The sequence below is a fragment of the Poromitra crassiceps genome (genome assembly GCF_964638095.1).
Source record: "Poromitra crassiceps genome assembly, chromosome: 30".
Classification (NCBI taxonomy): Eukaryota; Metazoa; Chordata; class Actinopteri; order Beryciformes; family Melamphaidae; genus Poromitra; species Poromitra crassiceps.
This window is the reverse complement of record NC_139652.1, coordinates 9,457,306-9,484,565: the sequence shown is the minus strand read 5'-3', so window position 1 is coordinate 9,484,565 and position 27,260 is coordinate 9,457,306. Positions and strand designations below refer to the sequence as shown.

General features: G+C 48.6%; 1 protein-coding gene across 1 annotated transcript; it reads right to left on the bottom strand.

Annotated features, from left to right (window-relative positions):
- Positions 1 to 724: 724 nt before the first annotated feature.
- Positions 725 to 26,272, bottom strand: camk1db (calcium/calmodulin-dependent protein kinase 1Db). The gene is made up of 11 exons (XM_083663329.1): positions 25,879 to 26,272; positions 10,247 to 10,378; positions 8,159 to 8,233; positions 7,711 to 7,849; positions 7,277 to 7,403; positions 6,908 to 6,983; positions 6,277 to 6,389; positions 5,935 to 6,013; positions 4,085 to 4,172; positions 3,820 to 3,970; positions 725 to 2,773 (listed from the first exon to the last, which is right to left on the bottom strand). The coding sequence occupies exons 1-11, from the start codon at positions 25,974 to 25,976 to the stop codon at positions 2,613 to 2,615; spliced, it is 1,239 nt and encodes a 412-aa protein (XP_083519455.1). The 5' UTR covers positions 25,977 to 26,272; the 3' UTR covers positions 725 to 2,612.
- Positions 26,273 to 27,260: the final 988 nt, after the last annotated feature.

The following is a 27,260-nucleotide window of genomic DNA, read 5'->3' as shown; positions in this document are numbered from 1 at the left end:
AAGAGATCTGCAGCTATACACAGGCCACGATGCCTTGCCTTAAACTAAGGGAACATCTCCACCTATAGACGGGTTTCACCGAATTGTCAGACCTGCTCTGCTTCTCTTTTTTCCCTCCCCATAGCGAACACTGCAACAGGAAGTGAGCTGGGGTTCAATTTAGAATGTTTTTGTTGTCGAGTTAAAACCATCTATGCAATGCTTCATCACAGACCTTGAGTGACAGTGACAAAAGACTGCCCCCCCCCCCCAGCAGCCTTTTATACATTTTGTCAAATGTTTCATATTTGAGCATGACAGTTTTATTTTATAAACAAGTGCAATATGTCTGCTTTATATCCTACTCACTTGTGATAGACTTTTTGGCAAGCCTCCAATAAGTTCAGTTGCATGTCCAAAAAAAAAATCTATTTGAATATGTCTATATTCTGCAGCAATATTTACTATAAGCAATGTGTAACCTACAACAATAACCTCTGCTGCCGAGTATTGTTTTGCATTTGGACTGGTTTGACATTTACTCCATGTCAAAGAAGCAAGCATACATGTTTCTTCACAATACAGAAATACCTTTTACTCCCAAGTACATGTCTGCAACAATATGTAATATATGCATACGGAGGTGCTTTTCAAAATGCAATAATGCTTTATACTTTTACTTTGTTTTTGATGTTTTGGGAGACAGAATATAGGGAAGGGACAACAATAAACACTCGTGACCAAAGCAAATGCAGTTATTGAGATTTGTATTTACAGTAAACAGAGGCTCACCCTCCAAGTTGATATTCACTACAACAAGTTAGATAAGTCAAGGTGGCACAACCCTCAATAGTGGGCATGTTCTTGTGGAGTTAAGTACTCTTGTTTCGTCCATGTGGGACCGTTTGACATTAAATAGAGGTATCACAGAAAATACAGAGAATTCAAGGACGGATTCCTCCCTTCTCTGCGCGAGCGGCTAAAAGCCTTGGGAGAGAGGGAGATAGACAAACAGCATCTTGCTGCTAAATTCGACGGGCTGGTATGAAAGCACAGTGATTACACACAGTGTGAGCTGTTGGGAGACCAGCCACTTCATGAACGGAAGCAGAGCATGATATTATAGCTATTGAACTGTACACTACTGAGCTGGCGATTCTGTCACGGACGCAACCGTTATCGAGACCGAGTTTGCATTCATTTGGGTTGTCATTTTCAATCTTAACTATGCATGTGAAATGACACTACAGTGATATTACGCTTTTCTTCAGCACAAATCTAGAATGCATCATCAATAAAAAAAAAAAAAAATTGTGATCAATTTTTTATCAATAAATTTAAGGGGAAACAATCCTTTCAATACTAGCTGCAATGTACAATGTTTTTCTTTTAAATAAATCCTTCATCAAACTCCCAATGGCACATTAGAATAACATGCAGGATTTGGGCTTTTTTCTTTCTTCATAAAGTACGTCACCATCGTCGCACCAAAGACCAGCGTCATGGTCACTCTAATTGGGGTTTGGTTAGAAAGCACATCCCTGAGAAGCGGTCACAAAAGCCAGCACACATGGTCGCCCTCCTGTGGTCAAGGAGGACTTCACAGTAACATCAAAGTAAGTCAAATTCATCAAATAAAAACGGCAAGTATAAAGCGACAACTATAACATAATGTGTGTCGGTCGACGCGACATCTTTTTGAGTTTTATAATTCAGTCTAATACACGTTTCTGTAAGTGGTATTCTTACAAAGGTCATCATAATATGTTGTATGAAAATAAATAATCCAATACATTTCAGTAAGTTCATTAGTACAACGCACTGACCATCAAAATTGCCCTTCTCGCAGCGCTCACACACACACACACACACACACACACACACACACACTACTAAAGCACATGGTTTCTGCATGGAGTTTTGTTTTATGTCTCGATACCTTAAAGCAAAGAAATGACACGTGTGCCACACTGTCATTAATTATGACCCTGTGTGAACCATTGTAGCAATTTACCACAGCAAATTAACGAAAGCTGTCAAAACAACTAGGAATTCAGAGTGCAGATGATGGAGTCGCAATTATTTACTGTAGCGTGAAGCTCATATTTCACTCGCGTAACGTTACTCCACTCAACAGTTCCAGGCAGAATATTCACACAAGGCATAACAGTGGAGCGTCCTGTCGCCAGACAGACGCTCACAGTCAAAACGTACAGCAGCTTCAATAAAGACATAAAGACAGATTTCCCTTCGTGTGGCATGTCCCAGACCAGCTCCTTTTCCACTGACAAGACAGCCATGTTCCAGGGCGACATGGCTTCTGTAATGACAACCGTTGGGTTAGGAGACAGTGAGGCTCTCTTCCCCCCCTCCACACTTCCAGGTCTGTGTGTTAACAGTAGGAAGGGGAGCACCGCGGTGGTGTGCCGTGTTGAGCTGTGGGGAAATGGAGCCAGGGTCCAAACGCTCCTCAAGTTCCTCCCAGATGCACGAGCAGGGCAGCGGCCGTGGGTGCAGATGGGAGCGGGGCGGGATGGTCAGACTGGGCGACGACGACGTTGAGGCCTGGGATGGGTTTCATCCCGATCTCAAAGCTCCGTTGTCTCCCAGCTGACCTCCCGCGGCACCTGGCGTCATTTAGTCCCCGTGTGGATGACCGTGACAGTGGAGGGGCGCGGTGGTCGGGACGCGTCCGCCACCACCACCGCCGACGGGTCGTCCAGCGCAGCCGAGGACGTGTTGGACTCCTGGCTGTAGACTGGAACAGCAGAGGGCAACGTGGCTATCCCGGGACCTGTGGGAGAAGCAGGATATCAACGAATTGTATTGGCATCGCTTTAGTAGAAAAAGCAATCTATGTCAAATGTTTGGTGAGCGACGCCAACAGCGCCACCTAACCACCAAACGTCTGGGAATTTACTGTTCCAAATCTGGTTCAGAGCCCGGCGAGAACGGCCCGGCAGCAGACACGCCTACATATATTATTAGAATTTGATTTGGTAGCGGCAATGCAATGTTTCATAGTTCCAATATAGAGCAAGACACTGATGTGCTGCAAAGAGAGTTTATACCTGTTGTTTATTTTACAATAATTTTTCCTACCCGGAAGTGGTCCGCTTGCTACTGTGAGTCATCAGCAGGCTCTGTAACGTTAGCCTCGGGAGTCGGGCTTATCGCTGGGGGAAAGACCTCTAGCCGCCGGGGCCGGATGAAACACGTCCTATTAACAGGTTATGTTTGTTTCTAAGTGATTAATATGTTTCTCCGCAAACGCGACAGCACCGGTTCTGCATGAGCGTCACTGCTCCTAGAAAGCAGGCCCGCCCACAACGCTCATGATTGGTTCTCCGATGCAAGGCTTCCAACAGCACCACCTAACGTTATGAAAAGATTTAAATAGTAATGAAACTTACAGTAGTGAAACGGATTAAGACTGAGAGCTGAGTCTAATATTAATACAACAATATATAAAGTGCTAGCTTGATTAAATGCTACATTATGATTCAATAAAAAAGCTAAAAGAAGACATTGTTAAAATAACGACACAATGCAATAAACATATAAGACTGCAAACAATAACCATCAAATAAAGCAATGCAACAAAGGATGCATACTATGCATTGCATCGTTCTGTTAAATTAAACGACACCAGATACACCCTAACAGCATTTAATTGATAAGAATTAATTGAAAATGATGTATCAATAGAGCTTTTAAACGATCGATCGCAAATCAGCTTAATGGAGAGAGGGGGGATAAACTGAACAGAGCTCAGTTGACTGTGGCTCAAACATGTGGACAGGCTGAGGCTGTGCAGAGAGATGCTGAAGTGTCACTCACAGTCCTGGGGGGAGAGGGGGGCGCAGTCCACAGACTGGCTCTTGGCTGGAGCGCGGCTCTGGGCGTTGGCGCCGTGAACGCTGCTTCCGAAGCTGTTGCCCAGCTGCAGGCGCCTCATGTGGCGGATCACCGCCGTGGCATTAAAGGCTTGCTGTGACAGAAGACAGGAGAAGAGTGAGAATATGCAAATGTAGAGAAGAAGAAGAAAAGGACTCAAATGTCATCGTTTTTGTTCAAAGATGCTGACGATGTCTCCTGTGCTCACCCGCCATTTGCTTTTGGCAAAGTTTTTCCGCATCTGTCGACTGACAGATTCGTGGATGTTCTTGCAGAGAGCGGTGTCCCCAGCAATCCTGAAAATTAAAGTCAAGTCCGTTTAGATAATGTGGACAATGATTAGCATATGGAACATGATGCTTCATTAAACAAACCAATTTATATTTGCATCTTACTACCTTGGGAATCAACATCATCATCACACTATTTTCCTGTTAAAGTGACTCCATCTGACTGGCGCAGGACATTTAATGATGTCATAATGATGTCATAGAGCAAATCCTCTTATGACATCACTGATTAAGTCATAGGCACTGATGATGTCATATCATAGACATTGTGACATCATTGTGATTTCATCAGTGAGTGATCTCATCAGTGATGCAAAGTTTAGCAATTGCTAAACCGCGCAGCGGGCAAGCTGCATTATGCGAGCTGCAGGGCCAGCTCGGCGAGCTCCAGGGCGGGCGAGCCCAGGAGTCGAGCGCACGCAGCGCGCGAGATGCCTAGTAAATATATAAATAAATAGATTTGAATAAAAATAAAATAAAAGCTCTGCTGGTCTGATGCTTTCCCCAATGAAAGCCATTTCTCACTGCTATGACACCTGTTGCCAGTGTCACAAACCACATTAGTATCAGATAGACCACCTGCCCAGGACCCGAATGGCCCATTACCGGCAAACAGACCTATTCATATTGGCCCCCTCAGCCGGAGACAGCAACCCACATACGCTCCCTCTCGTTAGCTCCTGCTCAGGCCTGGGAAGACATACTAATTAGGGGCCGGGTAGCTCTGCTCTGCTGCCGGTCCCTCTTGTATTTACCAATGTTATTATTATTCTGCTTCTTCCTACGAGGAAGTCTGCCTTCCCATGCATGGAAATAAACTAAACATTGCACATAGGTCAGATCCTACGCCAAACTTCCTCAACTGGCATTGTGGACTATTAGTCACGATGGTAGCACTACAGCCACTGCAGAAGGTTCAAAATCTCGGTTAAATTTCAGGTCAAAATCGTGACAAATCGTGTCGTACGTGCGACGGTTTTGCGACTTTCACCAAAATGTACGCCCAAGTGAGCAGACACGTTCAGATGCTTCGACCCGGCAGGAATTAGGAAGTCCATCACTCTCTTCTTCTCCCACATTTTTTGCTCAATAGACACCAGACTTGTTAACCTGCATCTGTCCTCCACTGTCCTCCACAAACAAATCAGCCAGATATTTGAATTGTCAAAAGATTTAGAGATATATTAAATAAAATAATCTTTTTACAGTCAATGAGCCCACAGCGCATCGAAATGTTGTCGACGGCGTACTGCAAATTCTCACTAAACAAATCGCCAATGTTCATGAAAATGAAAATAAATGACAAAACTTGTGCTGTCATTTTGCAGTTTCTGCTGATGGACCCTCGTGTATTTTTCCTCCTCAAAATGCTCGGCCTCGACACCGCTGTGCAGCCTTGACACCGCTGTGCAAGCAGCTACATTTGTTCATTAAAGCCTCGACATTCTCCCAAGGACCCTTCAGGACGCCAGCCACTAATTGGGAGCCATTTATTCCGCAGATTTCCCTCTCAGGGCCGGCGGTGCAGAGCGGCGCTGGGTGCAGAGCGGCGCTGGGTTCGGGGGGCTTGGCGCCATGGCGACAGATGACAGTGGGAGGACATGCTGCTCAACATGACAAATGCGTCAGCCGCGCCAATCTGCGTCATCCTGCTGTTTTGTCACGCCAACATGTGTGTGCGTCACTGTGATTGGCTGGCCAACACGTGTGCTTCACTGTGATTGGCTGGTTGGGGGCTCGGTGTGGTGGGCGGCGGCTAGTTTCTCACCAGGGGTGCTGCAGGGACTGGTCACATGTGAACCTCTTCTCCGGGTCCTTCTCCATGAGGCAGCTGATGAAGTCTTTGGCTATGGAGGGAATGTAAAAGGTCAAGAAAATTGAGAACATCTTCCAGACGCTGCCACAGAGCCAAGTATTGCAGACTATATTTGCAAACAACACAGTGTGCAGGACGTGAATGTGTTTGCACACAAGCAACACACACACACACACACACACACACACACACACACACACACACACACACACACACACACACACACACACACACACACACACACACACACACACACACACACATGCACACACCATTACATAAGATATAGCTCACCAGAGTCTGATATGTCATCCCAATACGGTGCGTCAAACTCATAGTCTGCCTTGAGAATCTGCTCAAAGAGCTTTGAGTCATTCTCGTCGTAGAAAGGAGGGTAGCCGCACAGCCTAAGGAGACATACGATGACACAACAACAGTCAGTGCGAGTGCTGTTATCAGGCTGATGTTCGAAACAACGCACATGCCCTTTGCAAATCTGTTGCCATAAATCCACAGCTATTTATGAACAAACGCCCAGCTGTGTGGACACGACTTGTGATGTTGATTGGAAAAGAAGATTCCACGCACAGCTCTCATCTGTGAGGGCATCAGAAACTCTTCCACTTGATTACCTTCAAAGTCTTCACACCTAACGAACGGGATAACGAGACTGGGGATTTTCTCCTCACTAACGAGCGTCACCACTTAACTTAATTAGTTTGGCAGCTTCGTGCAACACTTTCCACTGAAAGCTTTTCGGGGGGTTGTAAAATGGGAACAGTAGGATTACATTGTGGGCATCCCTCAGACTACGCTTATGATCCTGCATCAGTGGTTCAGCAGCATTGAATCGATAGACAACACCTATTCAAAAATAAAATAAAATAAAATAAAAAGTTATTTTCATTGAAAATTGAGCACTCACAGAATATAAGCGATGACCCCAATAGACCAGCAGTCCACAGCTTTGCTGTAGGGCTTCTGAGCTAAAACCTCGGGAGCTGGGAAAACGGGATTATTACAAACAAATGGTGAGACAAACTGGTATTGATTGAGTGAAACACTGGGAGCAGCTTTAGGGCAGCTAAGATCGCCATGACACAAAGGCTACAGACAAGATGTGTGAATGTTGTATTTTGAACCGGAAAAGAGCCGTTTGCTCATTACTCTGGTCATGGAAGGGTTGCCTGTGGCAACTGGTTAAGGTTAGCCAAAGGCTAACGGAAGATTAGATTAGGTCAAGTGCATCTCATTATGGCGGTAACTGTCCACCAAAGCCAGAGCTCAGACTCACCCACGTATCCTGGAGTCCCGCAGGCGGTGGCCATCACATCACCTGTTCCCTCCATCTTGGACAGGCCAAAGTCACTGATCATGATCTTGGATTCATCGTGGGGGTTGAAATACAGCAGGTTCTCTGGCTAGAACACAGAAGGAACCAGGAAGCAGCGTGGACGTCAGTGAGGACGAGGGTGAAGGTGAGCGTGTGTTCACAATCACATGTGGTCTCATGGATTTCTGACTGACTGAGTGAGTGATTGTGAATATTAAAGGAACACTCCGCCCATTTTCAACCAGCTTTGTATCATTAGAACATCAGTAGTATATCAGAAAACTGTAAACGGTTTTGAAGTCTGTCATTTAATTTGACAGTTATTGAGTGTTAAAGTGTGGACCAGTGATGTCACTGGTCCACACTTGGTCAAACTCCATGTGTGTGTGTGATACCTTCAGGTCTCGGTGTACTATGCCCATGGCGTGGAGATAGTTGACCGCATCCAGGACCTGGCGGATGAGTCTGCTGGCATCCATCTCCGTGTAGAAGCCCTTCTCCACGATACGGTCAAACAGCTCACCTCCAGACACCCTGACAGCACATATTTATGGAAAATCAACAGAAATCTAAAACACATTTTTCAGTAAAGCTTTTAGTCCATCTCTAGAGCACACGCTGTCTGCAAAACAGCACTGTTAAAACACTGACACGTACACCTTTTAGACAACACTGTGCTGGCATTCACTCCTACTGAGAGAGACATCTACACAGCGAGGGCAACGATGCCTCAAGGACACTGTGGGATGCTTATTCAAGCAAAATAAAAACACAACACACGATCAAAATGAACAGCCAAAATGGACGGCAAGGGGGATGAGTCAATGCGGTTGATGTACTTACAGCTGCATTATGAGGTACAGGTGGTTTGAGCTCTCGTAGATGTCCTCCAGAGCCACGATATTCTCATGTTTGATCCTGGGAGGGAGAACGGAAAATTCAATTCAGTCCCTGAGTGTCAACCTCGGTTCATTTCAGCACAGTCCGGGTGCAATTATCCCATTCTTTTGTTGAAATGAAGCCCTTGCCCATGAAAAGTTGCTTCCTGAAAAGTGTTTTTCAGTTCCTGAAAAAGCGCGTGTCTACCTCTGTGTGTGTGTGTGTGTGTGTGTGTGTGTGTGTGTGTGTGTGTGTGTGTGTGTGTGTGTGTGTGTGTGTGTGTGTGCGTGTGCGTCCGTGTTCACAATCCTCAAAATGAGCCTGGCATAAACTGTATGCTGGGCACAAATCGGGACGGAGAGCGCTTCCTGTGCGTGACAGAGAGCGCTTCCTGTGCGTGACGGAGAGCGATTCCTGTGCGTGACGGAGAGCGCTTCCTGTGCGTGACGGAGAGCGCTTCCTGTGCGTGACGGAGAGCGATTCCTGTGCGTGACGGAGAGCGCTTCCTGTGGGTGACAGAGAGCGCTTCCTGTGCGTGACGGAGAGCGATTCCTGTGCGTGACGGAGAGCGCTTCCTGTGCGTGACGGAGAGCGCTTCCTGTGCGTGACGGAGAGCGATTCCTGTGCGTGACGGAGAGCGCTTCCTGTGGGTGACAGAGAGCGCTTCCTGTGCGTGACGGAGAGCGCTTCCTGTGCGTGACGGAGAGCGATTCCTGTGCGTGACGGAGAGCGCTTCCTGTGCGTGACGGAGAGCGCTTCCTGTGCGTGACGGAGCGCGCTTCCTGTGGGTGACAGAGAGCGCTTCCTGTGCGTGACGGAGAGCGCTTCCTGTGCGTGACGGAGAGCGCTTCCTGTGCGTGACGGAGAGCGCTTCCTGTGCGTGACGGAGAGCGGTGGGATTCGTGGACGATGCTAATCAGTGACCCGCGGGCCGCGAAGAAGCGGCAACCGCCGTCAGCGAGCGCCCGAAGAAAATAATATAGAATCAATCAAAGCGCTGGGAGAGTCTGTGTCCAGCAGTGTTGGGCAAGTTACTTTCAAAATGTAATATACTACATATTACTAGTTACTTTCATTTGAAAGTAATATATTACTTTACAAAATTAGTGTCTGTGTAGAGTAACTCGTTACTTATTACACTACTTTTGCATTACTTTCACCAAAACAACAGCAGCAGCAGAATGACATCGCCGCCCCGGAACATCCCGAAAAATAATTTCAACCACCTTGAAGTCAGTGTAAACAATCCAAAATTCTAAATGTTATTCTTTTCCTTTGTTATTGTCATCTATAGTGGTTATTTGCATAAAAACACAGTTTGATTAGGAAATGATTGTATCTTTTTTAAATATGTGCTTTAATAAAATATAACTCAATTTGTAACTTGAGTTACTTGACAAAGTAACTGGTATAATATTACTGAAATCCTATAAGTAATCAGTTATATTACTGAGTTACTGCTAAAAGTAATATATTACATGTAATATGTTACTTTTGTAATGAGTTACCCCCAACACTGGTGTCCAGGCAACCGTATGGCCGGGTTAAAGGTAAACGCAAAGAAAATAAGAAGCAAAAAAAGAGAGAAAGAGAGAGAGGGCAAACTGGAGTCAAAGGATAGCAACTGTAACCAGGCAACTACGCCCAAACAACTGGCCCGCTCTCGTCAAGAGTGACTGATAACTCAGCCTCTCAGGGGAATTACCCATCAGGCTCTAGAGGAGTGTCACCCGGTGTCAACACAATCTGTCTTGTGTGTGTGGTGTGTGTGTGTGCATGTGCGTATGTGTGTGTGCATGTGTGTGTGTGTGCGGGTGCGTGTGTGCGTGTGCAAGTGAGTGTTAAGACAAAAATTGGGTGCATAGATGGGATTGGACAAGGAAGTCACTTTGGCTCGGCAGTGACCGTTAAATAAACTGTGCTGCATTGGCATCCCAATTCCAAGCCATTACTCAGGCGGGTGGATGAGTGCCAGGCCGGCCAAAGAGGAAGAGAGAGAGAGACACAAGCTGGATGCGGCGAGGTGGCCATCAGGTTTTAAAGTGCACCTACTTCCTAAGAACGGCGATTTCGTTCTCAATGCTGGTCTCCTTCCCCTTCAGCGCTTTCTTAGGGATGCACTTTATTGCCACCATCTTCCCGGTGGCCTTCTCCCGGGCCATCACCACTTCGGAAAATGCGCCACTGGTGAAACACACAAAGAGAAGGAGAGAGAGAGAGAGAGAGAGAGAGAGAGAGAGAGAGAGAGAGAGAGAGAGAGAGAGATGGGCAGAGAGGGAGAGAGCCAGCGAGAGAGATGGGCAGAGAGGGGGAGAGAGAGAGAGAGAGAGATGGGCAGAGAGAGATAGAGGGAGAGAGAGATGGGCAGAGAGGGGGAGAGAGAGAGAGATGGGCAGAGAGAGAAAGAGGGAGAGAGAGATGGGCAGACGGGGAGAGAGAGAGAGAGAGCGAGAGAGAGGGAGAGAGAGATGGGCAGACGGGGAGAGAGAGAGAGAGAGAGAGAGAGAGCGAGAGAGAGGGAGAGAGAGATGGGCAGAGAGGGGGAGAGAGAGCGAGAGAGAGAGCGAGAGAGAGGGAGAGAGAGATGGGCAGAAAGGGGGAGAGAGAGAGAGATGGGCAGAAAGGGGGAGAGGGGGAGAGAGAGAGAGGGGGAGAGAGATGGGCAGAGAGGGGGAGAGAGAGCGAGAGAGAGGGAGAGAGAGAGGGGGAGAGAGATGGGCAGAGAGAGAAAGAGAGAGAGAGAGATGGGCAGAAAGGGGGAGAGGGGGAGAGAGAGAGAGGGGGAGAGAGATGGGCAGAGAGGGGGAGAGAGAGCGAGAGAGAGGGAAAGAGAGAGGGGGAGAGAGATGGGCAGAGAGAGAAAGAGGGAGAGAGAGATGGGCAGAAAGGGGGGGAGAGAGAGAGGGGGAGAGAGAGATGGGCAGAGAGGGGGAGAGAGAGAGAGGGCGAGAGAGAGATGGGCAGAGAGGGGGAGAGAGAGAGAGGAAGTGAGAGATGGGCAGAGAGGGGGAGAGACAGAGAGGGAGAGAGAGATGGGCAGAGAAGGGGAGAGAGAGAGAGAGAGGGAGGGAGAGAGAGATGGGCAGAGAGAGAGATGGGCAGAGAGAGAGAGAGAGAGAGAGGGAGGGAGAGAGAGGGAGAGAGAGGGAGGGAGAGAGAGATGGGCAGAGAGAGAGAGATGGGCAGAGAGGGGGAGAGAGAGAGAGAGAGAGAGGGAGGGAGAGAGAGAGAGAGAGGGAGGGAGAGAGAGATGGGCAGAGAGAGAGAGAGAGAGAGATGGGCAGAGAGAGAGAGAGATGGGCAGAGAGGGGGAGAGAGAGAGAGAGAGAGGGAGGGAGAGAGAGGGAGGGAGAGAGAGAGAGGGAGGGAGAGAGAGATGGGCAGAGAGAGAGAGAGATGGGCAGAGAAGGGGGGGAGAGAGGGGAGAGAGAGAGAGAGATGGGCAGAGAGAGAGAGAGATGGGCAGAGAGAGAGAGAGAGAGATGGGCAGAGAGAGAGAGAGATGGGCAGAGAGAGAGAGAGATGGGCAGAGAAGGGGGGGAGAGAGAGAGATACACGTTAGTCAGCTTTACATGACCTCAGGCAATATTGACACAGAAAACCTATGCGATGGGGCGCACTCAGTGGCAGACAGGCCAAAGTACACAAACAGCATATTGTGAATATTGACTGAGAAGCAGCTAAGTCCCTGAGTCTGAGCAGCAGCCGTCTGTGTTGGCTCACGGTTGGTGCGTGTGTGCACTTGTGCGCAGCCAATAGCACGACGGCAAACACTTTTAAAACCTCTCAAAAACAGCCATTCAGGAGGGCCGATGGCGTGTCTTCCTCGGCCATCTGTCTCTATACATGAAAGCCTTGGAAAAAAAAGACAAATAGGGAATTAAGGGAATATTTACTCAAAGCAATCTGTATCTGTTGCTATGATACCACATTCGGTCTGCCTTCATACATCTCTTTGAGAGCGGGCAACGTGATGCTGGCTTTTTCCTTCTCGTTTTCGCCCTCCACACCTGCACAGGGCTCTTCCCCCTTCAAACCCTCCCAGGCAGGGGCTTGTGGTGAAGATCACAGGCAGAGATTGGATGGTGCAATGGTCCAGGTTCACCTTGACCACTTGACCAAAACAAATAATGATCTAAAAGACTGGGGCTAATCCTGGATCACAAACACACACACGCGCCCGTCCGTCCTGACCTCATTTCATATTTTCACCAATATGCCCTGGTACATTTTAAGCCACCTCCGTGATTTTACATCGTTTCTTTCTTCTGCATATTACCTTTTTCTCTTCTGCTTTTTAAAGGGATAGTCCTTTTTTTTTTTAAAGTCTAGCCCATATTTGCTACTTAACATGATGATGTCGATTGGTAGTTAACAATGATGATGTCGATTGGTAGAGTTCTTTCTCAGCACAATCCATGCTGATTCTCATAGTAGCCCTGGAAAGTTGGGCAAAAACGAATGCAAGGTAAATGTACCAGCTGACTGAAGCTCACTGAAAATGACTTGTTTGCACTATGGATGACATTTTAGTGAGCCTCAGTCAGCTTGTACATACAGGAGGAGCGTGACCACATTGACCATGCATTTGTTTTTCCCCAGCTTTCCGGAGCTACTATGAGAATCAGCACGGATTGTCCTGAGAAAGAACTCTACCAATCGACACCATCATTAGTAAGTAGCAAATAGGGCTAGACTTGAAAAAATGTGGACTATCCCTTTAAAACTCAAACCGAGTGGCTTCTCGAACGTCATCATCAGTCGCACAAAGTTGGGGTCACGGAGAAACGCACGTACACACACACGTGAAGTGAGATTCACCTCTACACTCTTAAAGAAAAAGGCGAGAAGGCTAAGGTAGAAGGGTCTATTATGTTGTTGGCGTGTAATCAGTTCCTCCCAGCAGGGCTCTAAACTCAGCGGCGCTCAGGCCACTAAGTCCCCCCGTGGTCATCAAATCCACGCTAATCCCCCTCCCTGCAGTCCACAGGGGGGGAGGGACCAGGCATACAAACAGACGCAGGACAAACGCACTACCTGGTCGCAGAGCCGGGCCCCAGGTGCCATGGGGTGGAAGTGGAACGCACTCGGCTGCGAACAAACAGAACTGAGTAGGCTTGGAGTGAACAAACAGAACTGAGTAGGCTTGGAGTGAACAAACAGAACTGAGTAGGCTTGGAGCGGACCCCATTCTGACGCATGATATGTATGGGGCAATATTAGGGGTGCACCGATCGATCGGCAAGCAATCTGTATCGGCCGATTTTGACCTCAAATATGCGATCGGCTGATTGCCGATATTTTGGCTGATTGCCGATATTTCTTTACATTATTATTATTTTATTTTATTTTTTTATTAATAAAAAAAAGCCCTATCACTAATCAGGCTTTCCAACGATATAAAATACAATGCCAATTGGTATTATTAAAGGGGAGAAATAATCAACTAAACTAAACTAAAATAAGGTTTCCAAACTTTCTTTGAGGAGTTTATATATCGGTGATCGACGGTGATCGGTAATCGGTGATCGGTCGATGATCGGTTGGGCAGATATTTCCCATAGGCGATCGGCAATCGGTGATCGGTGGCAAAAAACGTGATCGGTGCACCCCTAGGCAATATCCAAATCCAAGGGCTTGTGTAAGTGAGGGAGTGGGGGCACTACAGGGCTTGTGTAAGTGAGGTAGTGAGGGCACTACAGGGCTTGTGTAAGTGAGGTAGTGGGGGCACTACAGGGCTTGTGTAAGTGAGGTAGTGGGGGCACTACAGGGCTTGTGTAAGTGAGGGAGTGGGGGCACTACAGGGCTTGTGTAAGTGAGGTAGTGGGGGCACTACAGGGCTTGTGTAAGTGAGGTAGTGGGGGCACTACAGGGCTTGTGTAAGTGAGGTAGTGGAGGCACTACAGGGCTTGTGTAAGTGAGGTAGTGGGGGCACTACAGGGCTTGTGTAAGTGAGGTAGTGGGGGCACTACAGGGCTTGTGTAAGTGAGGTAGTGGGGGCACTACAGGGCTTGTGTAAGTGAGGTAGTGGGGGCACTACAGGGCTTGTGTAAGTGAGGTAGTGGAGGCACTACAGGGCTTGTGTAAGTGAGGGAGTGGGGGCACTACAGGGCTTGTGTAAGTGAGGGAGTGGGGGCACTACAGGGCTTGTGTAAGTGAGGTAGTGGAGGCACTACAGGGCTTGTGTAAGTGAGGTAGTGGGGGCACTACAGGGCTTGTGTAAGTGAGGGAGTGGGGGCACTACAGGGCTTGTGTAAGTGAGGTAGTGGGGGCACTACAGGGCTTGTGTAAGTGAGGGAGTGGGGGCACTACAGGGCTTGTGTAAGTGAGGGACTGGGGGCACGACAGGGCTTGTGTAAGTGAGGTAGTGGGGGCACTACAGGGCTTGTGTAAGTGAGGTAGTGGGGGCACTACAGGGCTTGTGTAAGTGAGGTAGTGGGGGCACTACAGGGCTTGTGTAAGTGAGGTAGTGGGGGCACTACAGGGCTTGTGTAAGTGAGGGAGTGGGGGCACTACAGGGCTTGTGTAAGAGGGAGTGTGGGGGCACTACAGGGCTTGTGTAAGAGGGAGTGGGGGCACTACAGGACTTGTGTAAGTGAGGTAGTGGGGGCACTACAGGGCTTGTGTAAGAGGGAGTGGGGGCACTACAGGGCTTGTGTAAGTGAGGTAGTGGGGGCACTACAGGGCTTGTGTAAGTGAGGGAGTGGGGGCACTACAGGGCTTGTGTAAGTGAGGTAGTGGGGGCACTACAGGGCTTGTGTAAGTGAGGTAGTGGGGGCACTACAGGGCTTGTGTAAGTGAGGTAGTGGGGGCACTACAGGGCTTGTGTAAGTGAGGTAGTGGGGGCACTACAGGGCTTGTGTAAGTGAGGGAGTGGGGGCACTACAGGGCTTGTGTAAGTGAGGTAGTGGGGGCACTACAGGGCTTGTGTAAGTGAGGGAGTGGGGGCACTACAGGGCTTGTGTAAGTGAGGTAGTGGGGGCACTACAGGGCTTGTGTAAGTGAGGTAGTGGGGGCACTACAGGGCTTGTGTAAGTGAGGTAGTGGGGGCACTACAGGGCTTGTGTAAGTGAGGTAGTGGGGGCACTACAGGGCTTGTGTAAGTGAGGTAGTGGGGGCACTACAGGGCTTGTGTAAGTGAGGTAGTGGGGGCACTACAGGGCTTGTGTAAGTGAGGGAGTGGGGGCACTACAGGGCTTGTGTAAGTGAGGTAGTGGGGGCACTACAGGGCTTGTGTAAGTGAGGTAGTGGAGGCACTACAGGGCTTGTGTAAGTGAGGTAGTGGGGGCACTACAGGGCTTGTGTAAGTGAGGTAGTGGGGGCACTACAGGGCTTGTGTAAGTGAGGTAGTGGGGGCACTACAGGGCTTGTGTAAGTGAGGTAGTGGGGGCACTACAGGGCTTGTGTAAGTGAGGGAGTGGGGGCACTACAGGGCTTGTGTAAGTGAGGTACTGGGGGCACTACAGGGCTTGTGTAAGTGAGGGAGTGGGGGCACTACAGGGCTTGTGTAAGTGAGGTAGTGGGGGCACTACAGGGCTTGTGTAAGTGAGGTAGTGGGGGCACTACAGGGCTTGTGTAAGTGAGGTAGTGGGGGCACTACAGGGCTTGTGTAAGTGAGGTAGTGGGGGCACTACAGGGCTTGTGTAAGTGAGGGAGTGGGGGCACTACAGGGCTTGTGTAAGTGAGGTAGTGGGGGCACTACAGGGCTTGTGTAAGTGAGGGAGTGGGGGCACTACAGGGCTTGTGTAAGTGAGGTAGTGGGGGCACTACAGGGCTTGTGTAAGTGAGGTAGTGGGGGCACTACAGGGCTTGTGTAAGTGAGGTAGTGGGGGCACTACAGGGCTTGTGTAAGTGAGGTAGTGGGGGCACTACAGGGCTTGTGTAAGTGAGGTAGTGGGGGCACTACAGGGCTTGTGTAAGTGAGGTAGTGGGGGCACTACAGGGCTTGTGTAAGTGAGGTAGTGAGGGCACTACAGGGCTTGTGTAAGTGAGGTAGTGGGGGCACTACAGGGCTTGTGTAAGTGAGGGAGTGGGGGCACTACAGGGCTTGTGTAAGTGAGGTAGTGGGGGCACTACAGGGCTTGTGTAAGTGAGGTAGTGGGGGCACTACAGGGCTTGTGTAAGTGAGGTAGTGGGGGCACTACAGGGCTTGTGTAAGTGAGGGAGTGGGGGCACTACAGGGCTTGTGTAAGTGAGGTAGTGGGGGCACTACAGGGCTTGTGTAAGTGAGGGAGTGGGGGCACTACAGGGCTTGTGTAAGTGAGGGACTGGGGGCACGACAGGGCTTGTGTAAGTGAGGTAGTGGGGGCACTACAGGGCTTGTGTAAGTGAGGGAGTGGGGGCACTACAGGGCTTGTGTAAGTGAGGGAGTGGGGGCACTACAGGGCTTGTGTAAGAGGGAGTGGGGGCACTACAGGACTTGTGTAAGTGAGGTAGTGGGGGCACTACAGGGCTTGTGTAAGAGGGAGTGGGGGCACTACAGGGCTTGTGTAAGTGAGGTAGTGGGGGCACTACAGGGCTTGTGTAAGTGAGGGAGTGGGGGCACTACAGGGCTTGTGTAAGTGAGGTAGTGGGGGCACTACAGGGCTTGTGTAAGTGAGGTAGTGGGGGCACTACAGGGCTTGTGTAAGTGAGGTAGTGGGGGCACTACAGGGCTTGTGTAAGTGAGGTAGTGGGGGCACTACAGGGCTTGTGTAAGTGAGGTAGTGGGGGCACTACAGGGCTTGTGTAAGTGAGGGAGTGGGGGCACTACAGGGCTTGTGTAAGTGAGGTAGTGGGGGCACTACAGGGCTTGTGTAAGTGAGGGACTGGGGGCACTACAGGGCTTGTGTAAGTGAGGGAGTGGAGGCACTACAGGGCTTGTGTAAGTGAGGTAGTGGGGGCACTACAGGGCTTGTGTAAGTGAGGTAGTGGGGGCACTACAGGGCTTGTGTAAGTGAGGTAGTGGGGGCACTACAGGGCTTGTGTAAGTGAGGTAGTGGGGGCACTACAGGGCTTGTGTAAGTGAGGTAGTGGGGGCACTACAGGGCTTGTGTAAGTGAGGTAGTGGGGGCACTACAGGGCTTGTGTAAGTGAGGTAGTGGGGGCACTACAGCCTGGCGTCACTCTAGCCTGTTACAACACTATCTTCTTTAGTGCGCTCGATGGTGCGAGGAAAACGAGCATCATTTCTATTCAGCGCATGCAACCAATTTCCGCAGCTGTGTGTGGACATTAGGCGAAGTACCAAATCCCTCCACCGCCGCGCCGCACCGCACTGCATCTGTGAAACGACTGCCGTGCGTGTCTTTATGAAGCGCGCTTCGTGCACAAAATGATTCAAACCACAGGAAACGTGTGCGCTCGCTGACAGGGTGGTTAGAGCAGCGCAGCGGCACCTTTCTGTCCCCCACCTCGACACGTGCTGAGAGGGTTGAGACAGAATTAGCAGCATTACTTCCTGTTCCTGACAATGACAACATAAGAGACTCAAACACTGGTGACTTCCTTCGCACTGTGAGCGCATCAACCATGACAGGTGCAGGCTCCAATCGCATCCATCTCATGAATTCATAATTCACATGCAATCTCGAGCTATAGGCACGCATATGGTGCTGCCGCCACCCACATAATGTCTATGCAAAAATAGGGCTGGCCGATGATTCAATATTATCCCCTATCGTCTTTCAGTGGAATCATCCTGATGATATGGTGATTTTGGGATATCGTGACACACAACTCTGCGGTCTAAATTGATAACAAGCAGATTTGACTCAAAACCAAAATTAAACAAGATTTTTTTTTAAGGAATATGATTTGAATATCTCTATTTTGTTTGACATCACACCTACCGTAACTTGACCAACTGGATTTAATAAGATTTTGCATACATGAGCCATATCGTGATATAGATCGATACCGGGGGGGGGGGGGGGGGGTATTATTATCATGATATTGATTTCAACCATATCGCCCAGCCCTGCGCAAAAGCATACAAACGTACAGTACATCTACACTCATGTATAGCTCAAAAACCTGCCTGTGTGACTAACAGGTGCATCTACTTTGCCCCCTAGAATAATCCTAGGTGTGAGCTGGAGCAGCATTAAGGGATGAGAGAAGCTGCATCTGAACTGGAGCCTTGATTAAAACTTCCAAATCCATTACGTCGATGACATGATTGTTTGGCTGCAAAGAAATTCTGTTCTGACCCAGTGTACTCTGCAGTGTCACATGGTGCACTCTGCAGTGTCACATGGTGCCCTCTGCAGTGTCACATGGTGCACTCTGCGGCCTCACTTGTGACAATATTGCCAACGTAATAAAAACGTAATAATACACGGCTTTTTTCTGATTTCCCCCCCCGCCATTTTCTCCCCAATTGTACTTGGCCAATTTCCCTCTGCTGCCCCGGTCGCTGCTCCACCCTCTGCCGATCTGGGGAGAGCCGTAGACTAGCACCATGCTTCCTCTGACACATGCGCAGTTTGCCAGTCGCTTCTTTTCACCCGACAGCGGGGAGCTTCACCGACAGGACGTAGCACGTGGGGAGGATCACGCTATTCCCACCAGTTCCCTTCCGCCCCAAAACAGGCGCCCCGACCGACCAGAGGAGGCAATAGTGCAGCAAACAGATCACATACCCCTAATCCGGCTTCCCACCCGCAGACACAGCCAATCGTGCCTGTATGGACGCCCGACCAAGCCGGAGGTAACACGGGGGCGCGCACGAACCTGCGACCCTCGTGTTGGTATAGGCAGGGAATCTACCGCTACACTACCCGGACGCCCCCAAAAACGTAATAATACTACTTGAAGTGTAAGTTATTTGCAGAGCAACGGAGATCCCTCTTCACAGCTCGTAGATGGCAGCCTGTGACAGTCTGACACCCACCACCGCACCCTGTTACAAGACAGCCAGACTGGCTGACTCATGTGAAACGGGGGCTGCGTTCTCTGTGAAGCCCTGGAGGCTGATGCTGATGCTGATGCTGATGCTGCGGATGCAGAGCTCGTCCTCCTGTACCAAGACGCCATCGGCAAAACTTGTCAGGCAGAGTGACCTGGCTTAGCTTCGCCGTCCCACGCAATTATGTAAATGCTGAGCACTTTTGATGGAATTGCGTGTTTGTCGGGGACAGAGGCTGGCTTATTGACATTCACCGCCTGCGCTTGTATGGTGCTGCTGAGTAATCGCACTGACGCATCTTGCGCAAGACGCATTAGAGCAGCGCGTTACGCAACATCTGGGATGGAAAAGTCGGAATTTGATCATCCAGGTGGAGCTTGTGCCAGTGAAAAGCCATCACTAAACAAGTCACCTTTCAGTGGAGTGCAACGACAACTCTTTTTTTCCTTCTGATTTTCCCTCCATTTATCTCCCCAATTACACTTGGCCAATTTCCCCCGGCCGCTGCTCCACCCCCTCTGCCGATGTGGGGAGAGCCGTAGACTAGCACCGTGCTTCCTCCGACACATGCGCATGCCACTTCTTTTCACCTGACAGCGGGAAGCTTCAACGGCAGGACGTAGCACGTGGGAGGATCACGCTATTACCACCAGTTCCCTTCCGCCCAGAGGAGGCGCTAGTGCAGCGACCAGGACACATACCCTCAATCCGGCTTCCCACCCACAGACACAGCCAATCGTGCATGTATGGACGTCTGACCAAGCCGGAGGTAACACGAGGGGGGGGGGGGGTTCGGGGGGGGCGAACCTGTGCAACGGCAACTCTTAAATAGAAAGATGGCAGCTGATATTACCTTTGCTTTCGGAAGGAAGCTAGGGAAATTGATATGTATACACAATGTACAACACCTTTTTGAAGACCTCACAATGGAGCAGAGGAAGAGGCTTCCCTACTGTGCACTCAAATGCGATACAAGAATAGTATTAGTTTCATTTCCGGCTGCTAGATGGGTGCAAAAAGACACGGCTTTCCTAGTATTGTTGTACAGCACCTTCATGATGGTGAAAGTCATCAATGTGTTGCCTTAACGCAGCGGTTCCTTCATGAATGCAGAGTAGTGCGCCTGCTTTTCCCTCCCACCATGTAGTTAATTGCTTGCATCTGGCCTGGCAGGTCTAATTGAGTCCCTGTTATAATGCTATGAATGAAAGCCAGCAGGACTCCGTCTCCCGAGGAGCAGAGTTGGGCCTTCACAGCGTGTGGGACCTGAGGCACGTTTCCTGGAAGGTTCGTCAGACCGTGTGTTGATTAAATGGAGAAAGCAATCACTCCGATCTTTCCTGGAGGGTCAGTTTGGCAGCCTGATAAGAGGCTAACGCCACTCATAAACAACAAAATAAATAAATAAAAGTGTGAAACACTCCCGAGACGACAGGTTTGGCAAAAGATCTGTCTGAAGACACGGCTAAGCCAGAGATCTCAGAGGTGAAGCAGATTTATTTTGGATAAAGGCGATTACCGCCTTCCTTTGCACAGATACAGTGTCGTCGTCTGCCACACTTGAACTCCCGGAGAGGCCCTGAAGGGGACACGACACTCGTGAAATGTCTATGCATGCAACCGACATTATCTTGGGGAATATTTGACACTCCATCATCAGTGTAGTTAGCAGTTTTCAGGACAAAGTACCTCCTGCCATTAGCAGGGCACATTGCCAGTGCGTGTAGCTCCAGAGTGGTATTTGGGAGGTAGCTAGACACTAGACCGTGACTTCTGAGTGCTTCCATCATCCCAGTTGCCTAGCTGCCATTTCAGAGAACACTCGGGCTGCGTTCAAGGACCCAACTCGCCCCTCTGCAGGCTGGCTTAGAGGAAATGATCAATGCACAGCTGAGGCAACACTGACTTTTCCACATCGGGGACAGGTAAGGCTTTTGTCGTTCAAGAGCCAGGGTCACCTTAACAACACCACATGTGAAACCCCTGCTGCTTAAATTCATACATCAACTTTCAGCTTATAACTTATCCACCTTATTTCTAGCTGCCATGATGCCTGATGGGTGCTTCTTCCGCTTCCGGGGTAATTTTTTACACTGTTTTAACTTGACAAAAAAAACGTCTATGAGGATTTTACAGCAGAGCCATTCTGCTCTACAGCCGTGTCGTTCGGGTGCTGGGATAATGTAATGCATTGTGGGTAGTCGGCTACTGTGGCTAATGCTAACGGCTAGCGTAATAGTTACTTTACATGGCAGTAAAATGCCACTGAATGACCAAATTGATTTAACTTTTAAACATTTCGAGTAACACTGTTTCCATACGGACCCGCAGTGTTGGTTAGTTGTTTATAACGTGACTATATTTATAACTTTTATAACGGACTCCAGCTTCCGGTTTATATTTCGGGTCTGCAGCCGAGTACTAGGCTGCAGAAGAAGCCTGCATGACTCATTGTTGCAAGCTGCAACAATGAGTCACGTTAAACCGGACCTTGTTCCCACAATTATTTTTTACAGTGGGGCATTCAAAAATAAGGTGGTATCAACTTTTTTGCCAATGAGATGAAAATGGAATCACAGAGATGAGGAAGCTATAGTTTAGCCATCTTCTGCCCTGCAGTGGAAACCAAGCTAACAGCCAATCACGCTTCTCCACTAAAGAGAAATCCATCAAAAGCATCAACAGTTAACTAGTCCATACCCGGGGATGCGTGCACAACGACGTCACGTAGACTTGCCAAGAACAACGTTTGGGAAAATGGAAAAGTCAGCTTGGTCAGTCCCTGCCTGTGCCAATGCTCAACAATACCCATGTGCAGTTTCTGATTGACTGGCCAACCTGCTGGGGAGATAAATGGATGGTGACAGACAGTTTCCCTCATTCTATTCACCTTATGTAGCCCCGCCCACTTGACCCATTTTGTGACGACTTCCTGTTCAAAACGCCGGCTGTTTTACCTGCTCAAACTAGTCTGACTCACCTGGTCAAACCTAGTTTGACTCGCATATGAGTCAGACTAGGTTTATGAGTCACAGGAAGTGTAAACACAATCAGAACTTCCGATTGTGTTTACACTTCCTGTTAAGTCTCTCAAGCCAGACTGTCTCTTCTACATATTGGTGAATAGTAGGATAGAAATCTGGAAAACATGACAAAGCACTAGCAGGAGCGCAACAGAGAAAGATCATTTTTGGGAAAGTGGATTTTTTTTTTAAACGTCCACCAATACCACTGCATTTAAATAAATGAAATCTCTGAAGCCTTCAAGTAGGGGTGCACCGATCACGTTTTTTGCCACCGATCGCTGATCGCCTATGGGAAATATCTGCCCAACCGATCACCGATCACCGATATAAACTCCTCAAAAAAAGTTTGGAAACGTTATTTTAGGTCGATTATTTCTCCCCTTTAATAATACCAATTGGCATTGTATTTTATATCGTTGGAAAGCCTGATTAGTGATAGGGCTTTTTTTTATTTAAAAAAAAAATAATAATAATAATAATAATATAAAAAAATATCGGCAATCAGCCGATCGCATATTTGAGGTCAAAATCGGCCGATACAGATTGCTTGCCGATCGATCGGTGCACCCCTACTTCAAAGTATTTTCCAAGTGAGTGAAGTATGTCGGTGCGACAGGTATCTCCAGCTAGACATGTCACCTTCCCCGTTGTGAGCAGCGACTCTCATGATCTCCATCTAGATCGCTTCCCTTTGGGGATCTATGAAGGTGCTTTGTGGTGAGGTGACTTCATTTGGTCCCTCGGAGTATGAGCAGCTTAAGGCTCTGAAATTAGCCCAGAGGCAAGTGGCAGTCATGTAGGTGGACTGGCTTCGGTGGCGCAGATCTCATTAACTCACAACAGCTAGCGCATGACAGAGGGAAGAAGAAGAATGGCCAAACCGCTACAGGCACTGCTGCAGGCTTCCTTCCTATTCCCACACTCCGATTGAGCCATCAAATCCACTCAATCATAACCTTCACAGAGAGACTTACCACCGGTGGCGGCCATCATTTCATTTGTCTCTCTTATATAACCTTTATTTGATTGCACAATTTGTTTTGCATGTAAAATGGCATCCTGCTTTCTTCACAAAGCCAAAATATCACAGACTCATTTAGTCCATGTTCAGAATAGGAGGCCAAATCTGATTTGTGAACTTTAATGACCTATTATTAATGATTCTATCCAGATTGGTTTTATGAGTCTGGACGCTCCATGTCTGATTTGTGTCACTTGTCCCAAACCACATACGGAGGTCTGGAGCTGGACACACAGATCCGACTTGAACACTTGCCCGAATCAGATTTGCGGCAGTGCGGACACACTCCCAAATCAGATTTGGGAAACCAATCAAGATAATGATGATTAATGACTTTAGCAGCAAATCGGATTTGCCTGTAATGTGAACATGGCCTTACAGTCATAGCTGCTATCGTTAGAGGCGATCAATTGGCGATTATGATGTGGGAAACCGTGACTGAGTTGATACAAGTTTTGGTTGCCAAGAGGAAGCCACACGAGGGGATGCTCCCTATTGGACATCGATGGGGAATCCTGAGGAGGAACTTAACATTGAAAAGGGGGCGGAGGAAGAGGAGATAATCTAAGTCTCTCTCTTCCTCTGTCCAACTCTCCTTCCTAGATCAGCCTATTTCTTAATCTTCAGACAAAGCTGTGGAGGGCCGTAGCTTTCCTAGCTTCTCGTTGTGGCCCCCCCCCCTGCTTGCACACCAAGGCACTCCCTGAAGAAGACACGTACAGGAGCGCCTTCTGGGACTTACTTCAAACGTAATAAGGACAAGTACACGCTGCACCATAGAAGATCAGGATGAGCAGTCACAAACCGGTCCTTTAGGTGTGTGGACGACGTCGAGGCCGTGCGCTCCTCCGACCTGACCGTTGTTTGGACAGAAAGTCAGCGGCTCATTCACCGATAAGTGAAAGCCTTGTGGGAAATCAGATCGTCTGACTGTTGATGACAGCTGAAGTGCCGAGTGTGCCGGTGAGATCTGGGAGAATGCTATGACGCTGTTCTTCGGGGGGGTACAACGCGTCAGGCTGTGCGGTCACGCTCAACTGCCCATTCAACAGGGTCAGCAGCACAACTAGGCCGGCCTGAAGGATGCCAAGAGGACACAACTTGTTCCCCCGACAACAGAATCAAGGAGGTTACACACACACACACACACACACACACACACACAAAATGGAAGGAACACAGACGCACAGGTGTAGAGACAGAGGCGCCTTGTTAATAGTCATCCCAGAGTAATATACTCGTTATGATGGGGTCACTGAGAGGGGAGGCACACGTGAGTTTTGCATAATCTGACGGCAGCAAAACCCATCAGCAATCCCGACAGCCGGCCTGGTCTATGTTAACATTTATGAATGGAGAGACCAGCGTCCATGTTTATTGCAGACCGTGGTGACCACAGGGTTGTTTTCCCCGTTTAGCTTGACACCAATTTCCCAGGCTAAAAACCATATTTCCCCAGGGAGACTCCCTCCTCCACACAGGCCTCCCCCCAACAATATAAACATCACCACATCAAATTCCTCTCAGTCGAGTCAGGGGAGAGGGAGAGAGAGGGAGCTGGCTTCGGGCCTCGCCTTCGGGGCAGACACACACCAGGAAAATGACCCGATACGATCAATCGTTTGACAGATTGCCTCTCAACACACAGAAATCTACTTTATCTCAAGGCCGTCGGATTCTTGTTTCCCTCAAGTACGCATGAACGGCACCTTGACCAAATTCCCTTAGAAGTTGGGAGTCATTTGGGGAATTTGCCCTTCAATGTGAGCACTTAGCCTCCCCCGGCTGCTCCATAACTTATGAAGGAAAGGCATTAACTCAAGCAGCACTAAGAGCGGGCTAAAATAAACTCTGGAATTCGTCCGCTCTGTGGTCCAAGGCGCTTAAGAGAATAACTTGTGAAACATTAAGGGGCCAAACTGCACATCATGAACAAGCCAAAAATGAAACCGCAGCCTCAACCTAGTTCTCAAGTGTGTTTGTTGTGTGAACAACTAAATTATTTGTGGCACTGCCTGGTTCACATGAATCCATAAAGCCAGCAAGGTTTGTTTTCCCAGCTGAAGCCATTCAAGTGTTTGATGAACGAGTGTTTACAATAGCAGCAAAAGGCGTTGCTATTTTAAAAGCAAGCTTGAGATGTGGTTGAGAAATACATGAAGACATCACAGATGGCTCGTTATTGCGTTAATTTGGGAGGGCCCAAGTTTACCTCATGATTTGTGTATGCAAAATAGGCCCTGCTGGCGTTGTTTTGTCATTACATTTTGTAGAAAACGACCCCAGCCAGGTAAATGGCTGCCTACACATAGCTATAGGTCTACATGTTTCAACACTCATATCTGGGAAGGGGGAAAAAATACAGTTGTTTTATCAATCAAGTGTGATATAATGAGGGACACACCACGCGTATAGGCTACGCTTAACACACACACGCACCAATAAGCAATGACTTACATAATTAACTAGCTAATGACGGTCCCATTTATGTCAACATTTCTGTTTTCTCATGCAGTAACTTCAAAAGGCCCCGTCTGTCTGTTGCGATCGTCGTCGAGATCATCTCTTGACTTGATTCAAGAAAAATATTCAACAGCTGTCAGTCGGCATTCATTTCCGTTTCTAACGGACACAATGTGTCATTGTTGTCTGACTGACGCTAATGATCAAGGCACAACTGGTTACAAAGTTTCTATTCTAGAGCCTGTGTCGTGTGGCAGGCAGCGCTACATGATCTTGTTATACTCACGTCCCAAGGACTTCCTTGAAGTCAAATATCTTCTTGATATCATCGACGTGCTTTTTCCAAGATCCGTCGCTGCTGGACTCGCCGTTTTCTCTCGCCATTTCGCACCGGGAGAGAGGAGAGGAGAACAGACGTGATCGGAGAGCTGGAGCTCACTAGTATAACAGGCGTCTCACCCAGACAACAAAAAAAAAGTAGCGCACTTCTGTATTTCGCCAAGGATTTCCTGGCTATTTCAGCGCAGACTATCTTGCTTCCTCAGCCCCATGTATTACCAGCCAGACAAGCCAAGGAGAGGAGGGGAGGTATGTCCTCCTACCCCCGAGAGAGGTTATTTGACTAATCTGTTTGACGTAGCGGATCCCGAGCTTCCCCGCTATTCAGTGTTCTGTGATGGGGGAAACACAGAAGAAGACTTCCCCCCCCGGATGCAGGAGAATCAGTGGCGGGCGATAGGTGAGGTGAGGTCGGACTACTCGCAGCAGTTGAAGGGTGCCTAGTGCCTACTTGGAAGTCAGTCGCATCCGAGGCTGCTGTGTGCCATTGAGTCACACCGACCGCCCTGTGGTTGTTATAGCAATAGAGGAGTGGGAGGTTGCTGCTCCCGCCTATCTATCTGACAGCATTACAGTGAACGATTTAAGTGTTCGCATTGCACCAAATCAATGACCCAGTGGAAACTATATGCTGGACTTGACGGCGTGCTCTGTTGTTGTTCCCGATTAATAATACACTTTCTTTAATACTTGTTGTGAACGAGCACAACGTCACGTTTTCTTTCCGTCTGGTTTACAGTTCGACGCATCCTCGTTGATGCGGTGATAAATAAAAACGTGGGCAGGGTCGTAGCTAGGAAATCATGGGCTCTGTGCACAGGGAGTGACTGGGCCCCCCTCCACTTTACCATTTTTGCTTGTTTGTTTGCAGTAAATAGATATTTTATATTTTAATTTGTTTCAAAATCAGAGCACAGTGAAGTTGCCATTTAAAACAGTGGTTCTCAAAGTGGGGCCCGGGGATCCCCAGGAGTCCTTGATTGGTTTCCAGCCCGAGGGGGTCCCCAGCAAAAAGAAGGGGAATAATTATTTTTTCCACTATAATTCCATAGTGATACATTCTATAACTATTTTGGCCATGGTTTCATACACTTTCTGTAATAAAACATCTAACAGCAAAATCTTATCAGGGGGACCATGGGACAAAATCTTATCAAATGGGGTTCATGGTCTAATTTGTATCAGTTTAGGGGTCCTTGACATGAAAGAGTTTGAGAACCTTTAAAATATTTATAAATATACATTTAAGGGAAACAACCACCAACCAGTATCAGCAAGTAACAACCCCCCCCCCCCCCCCCCCCCATCCCTCCCAAAAAAAAAAAACCC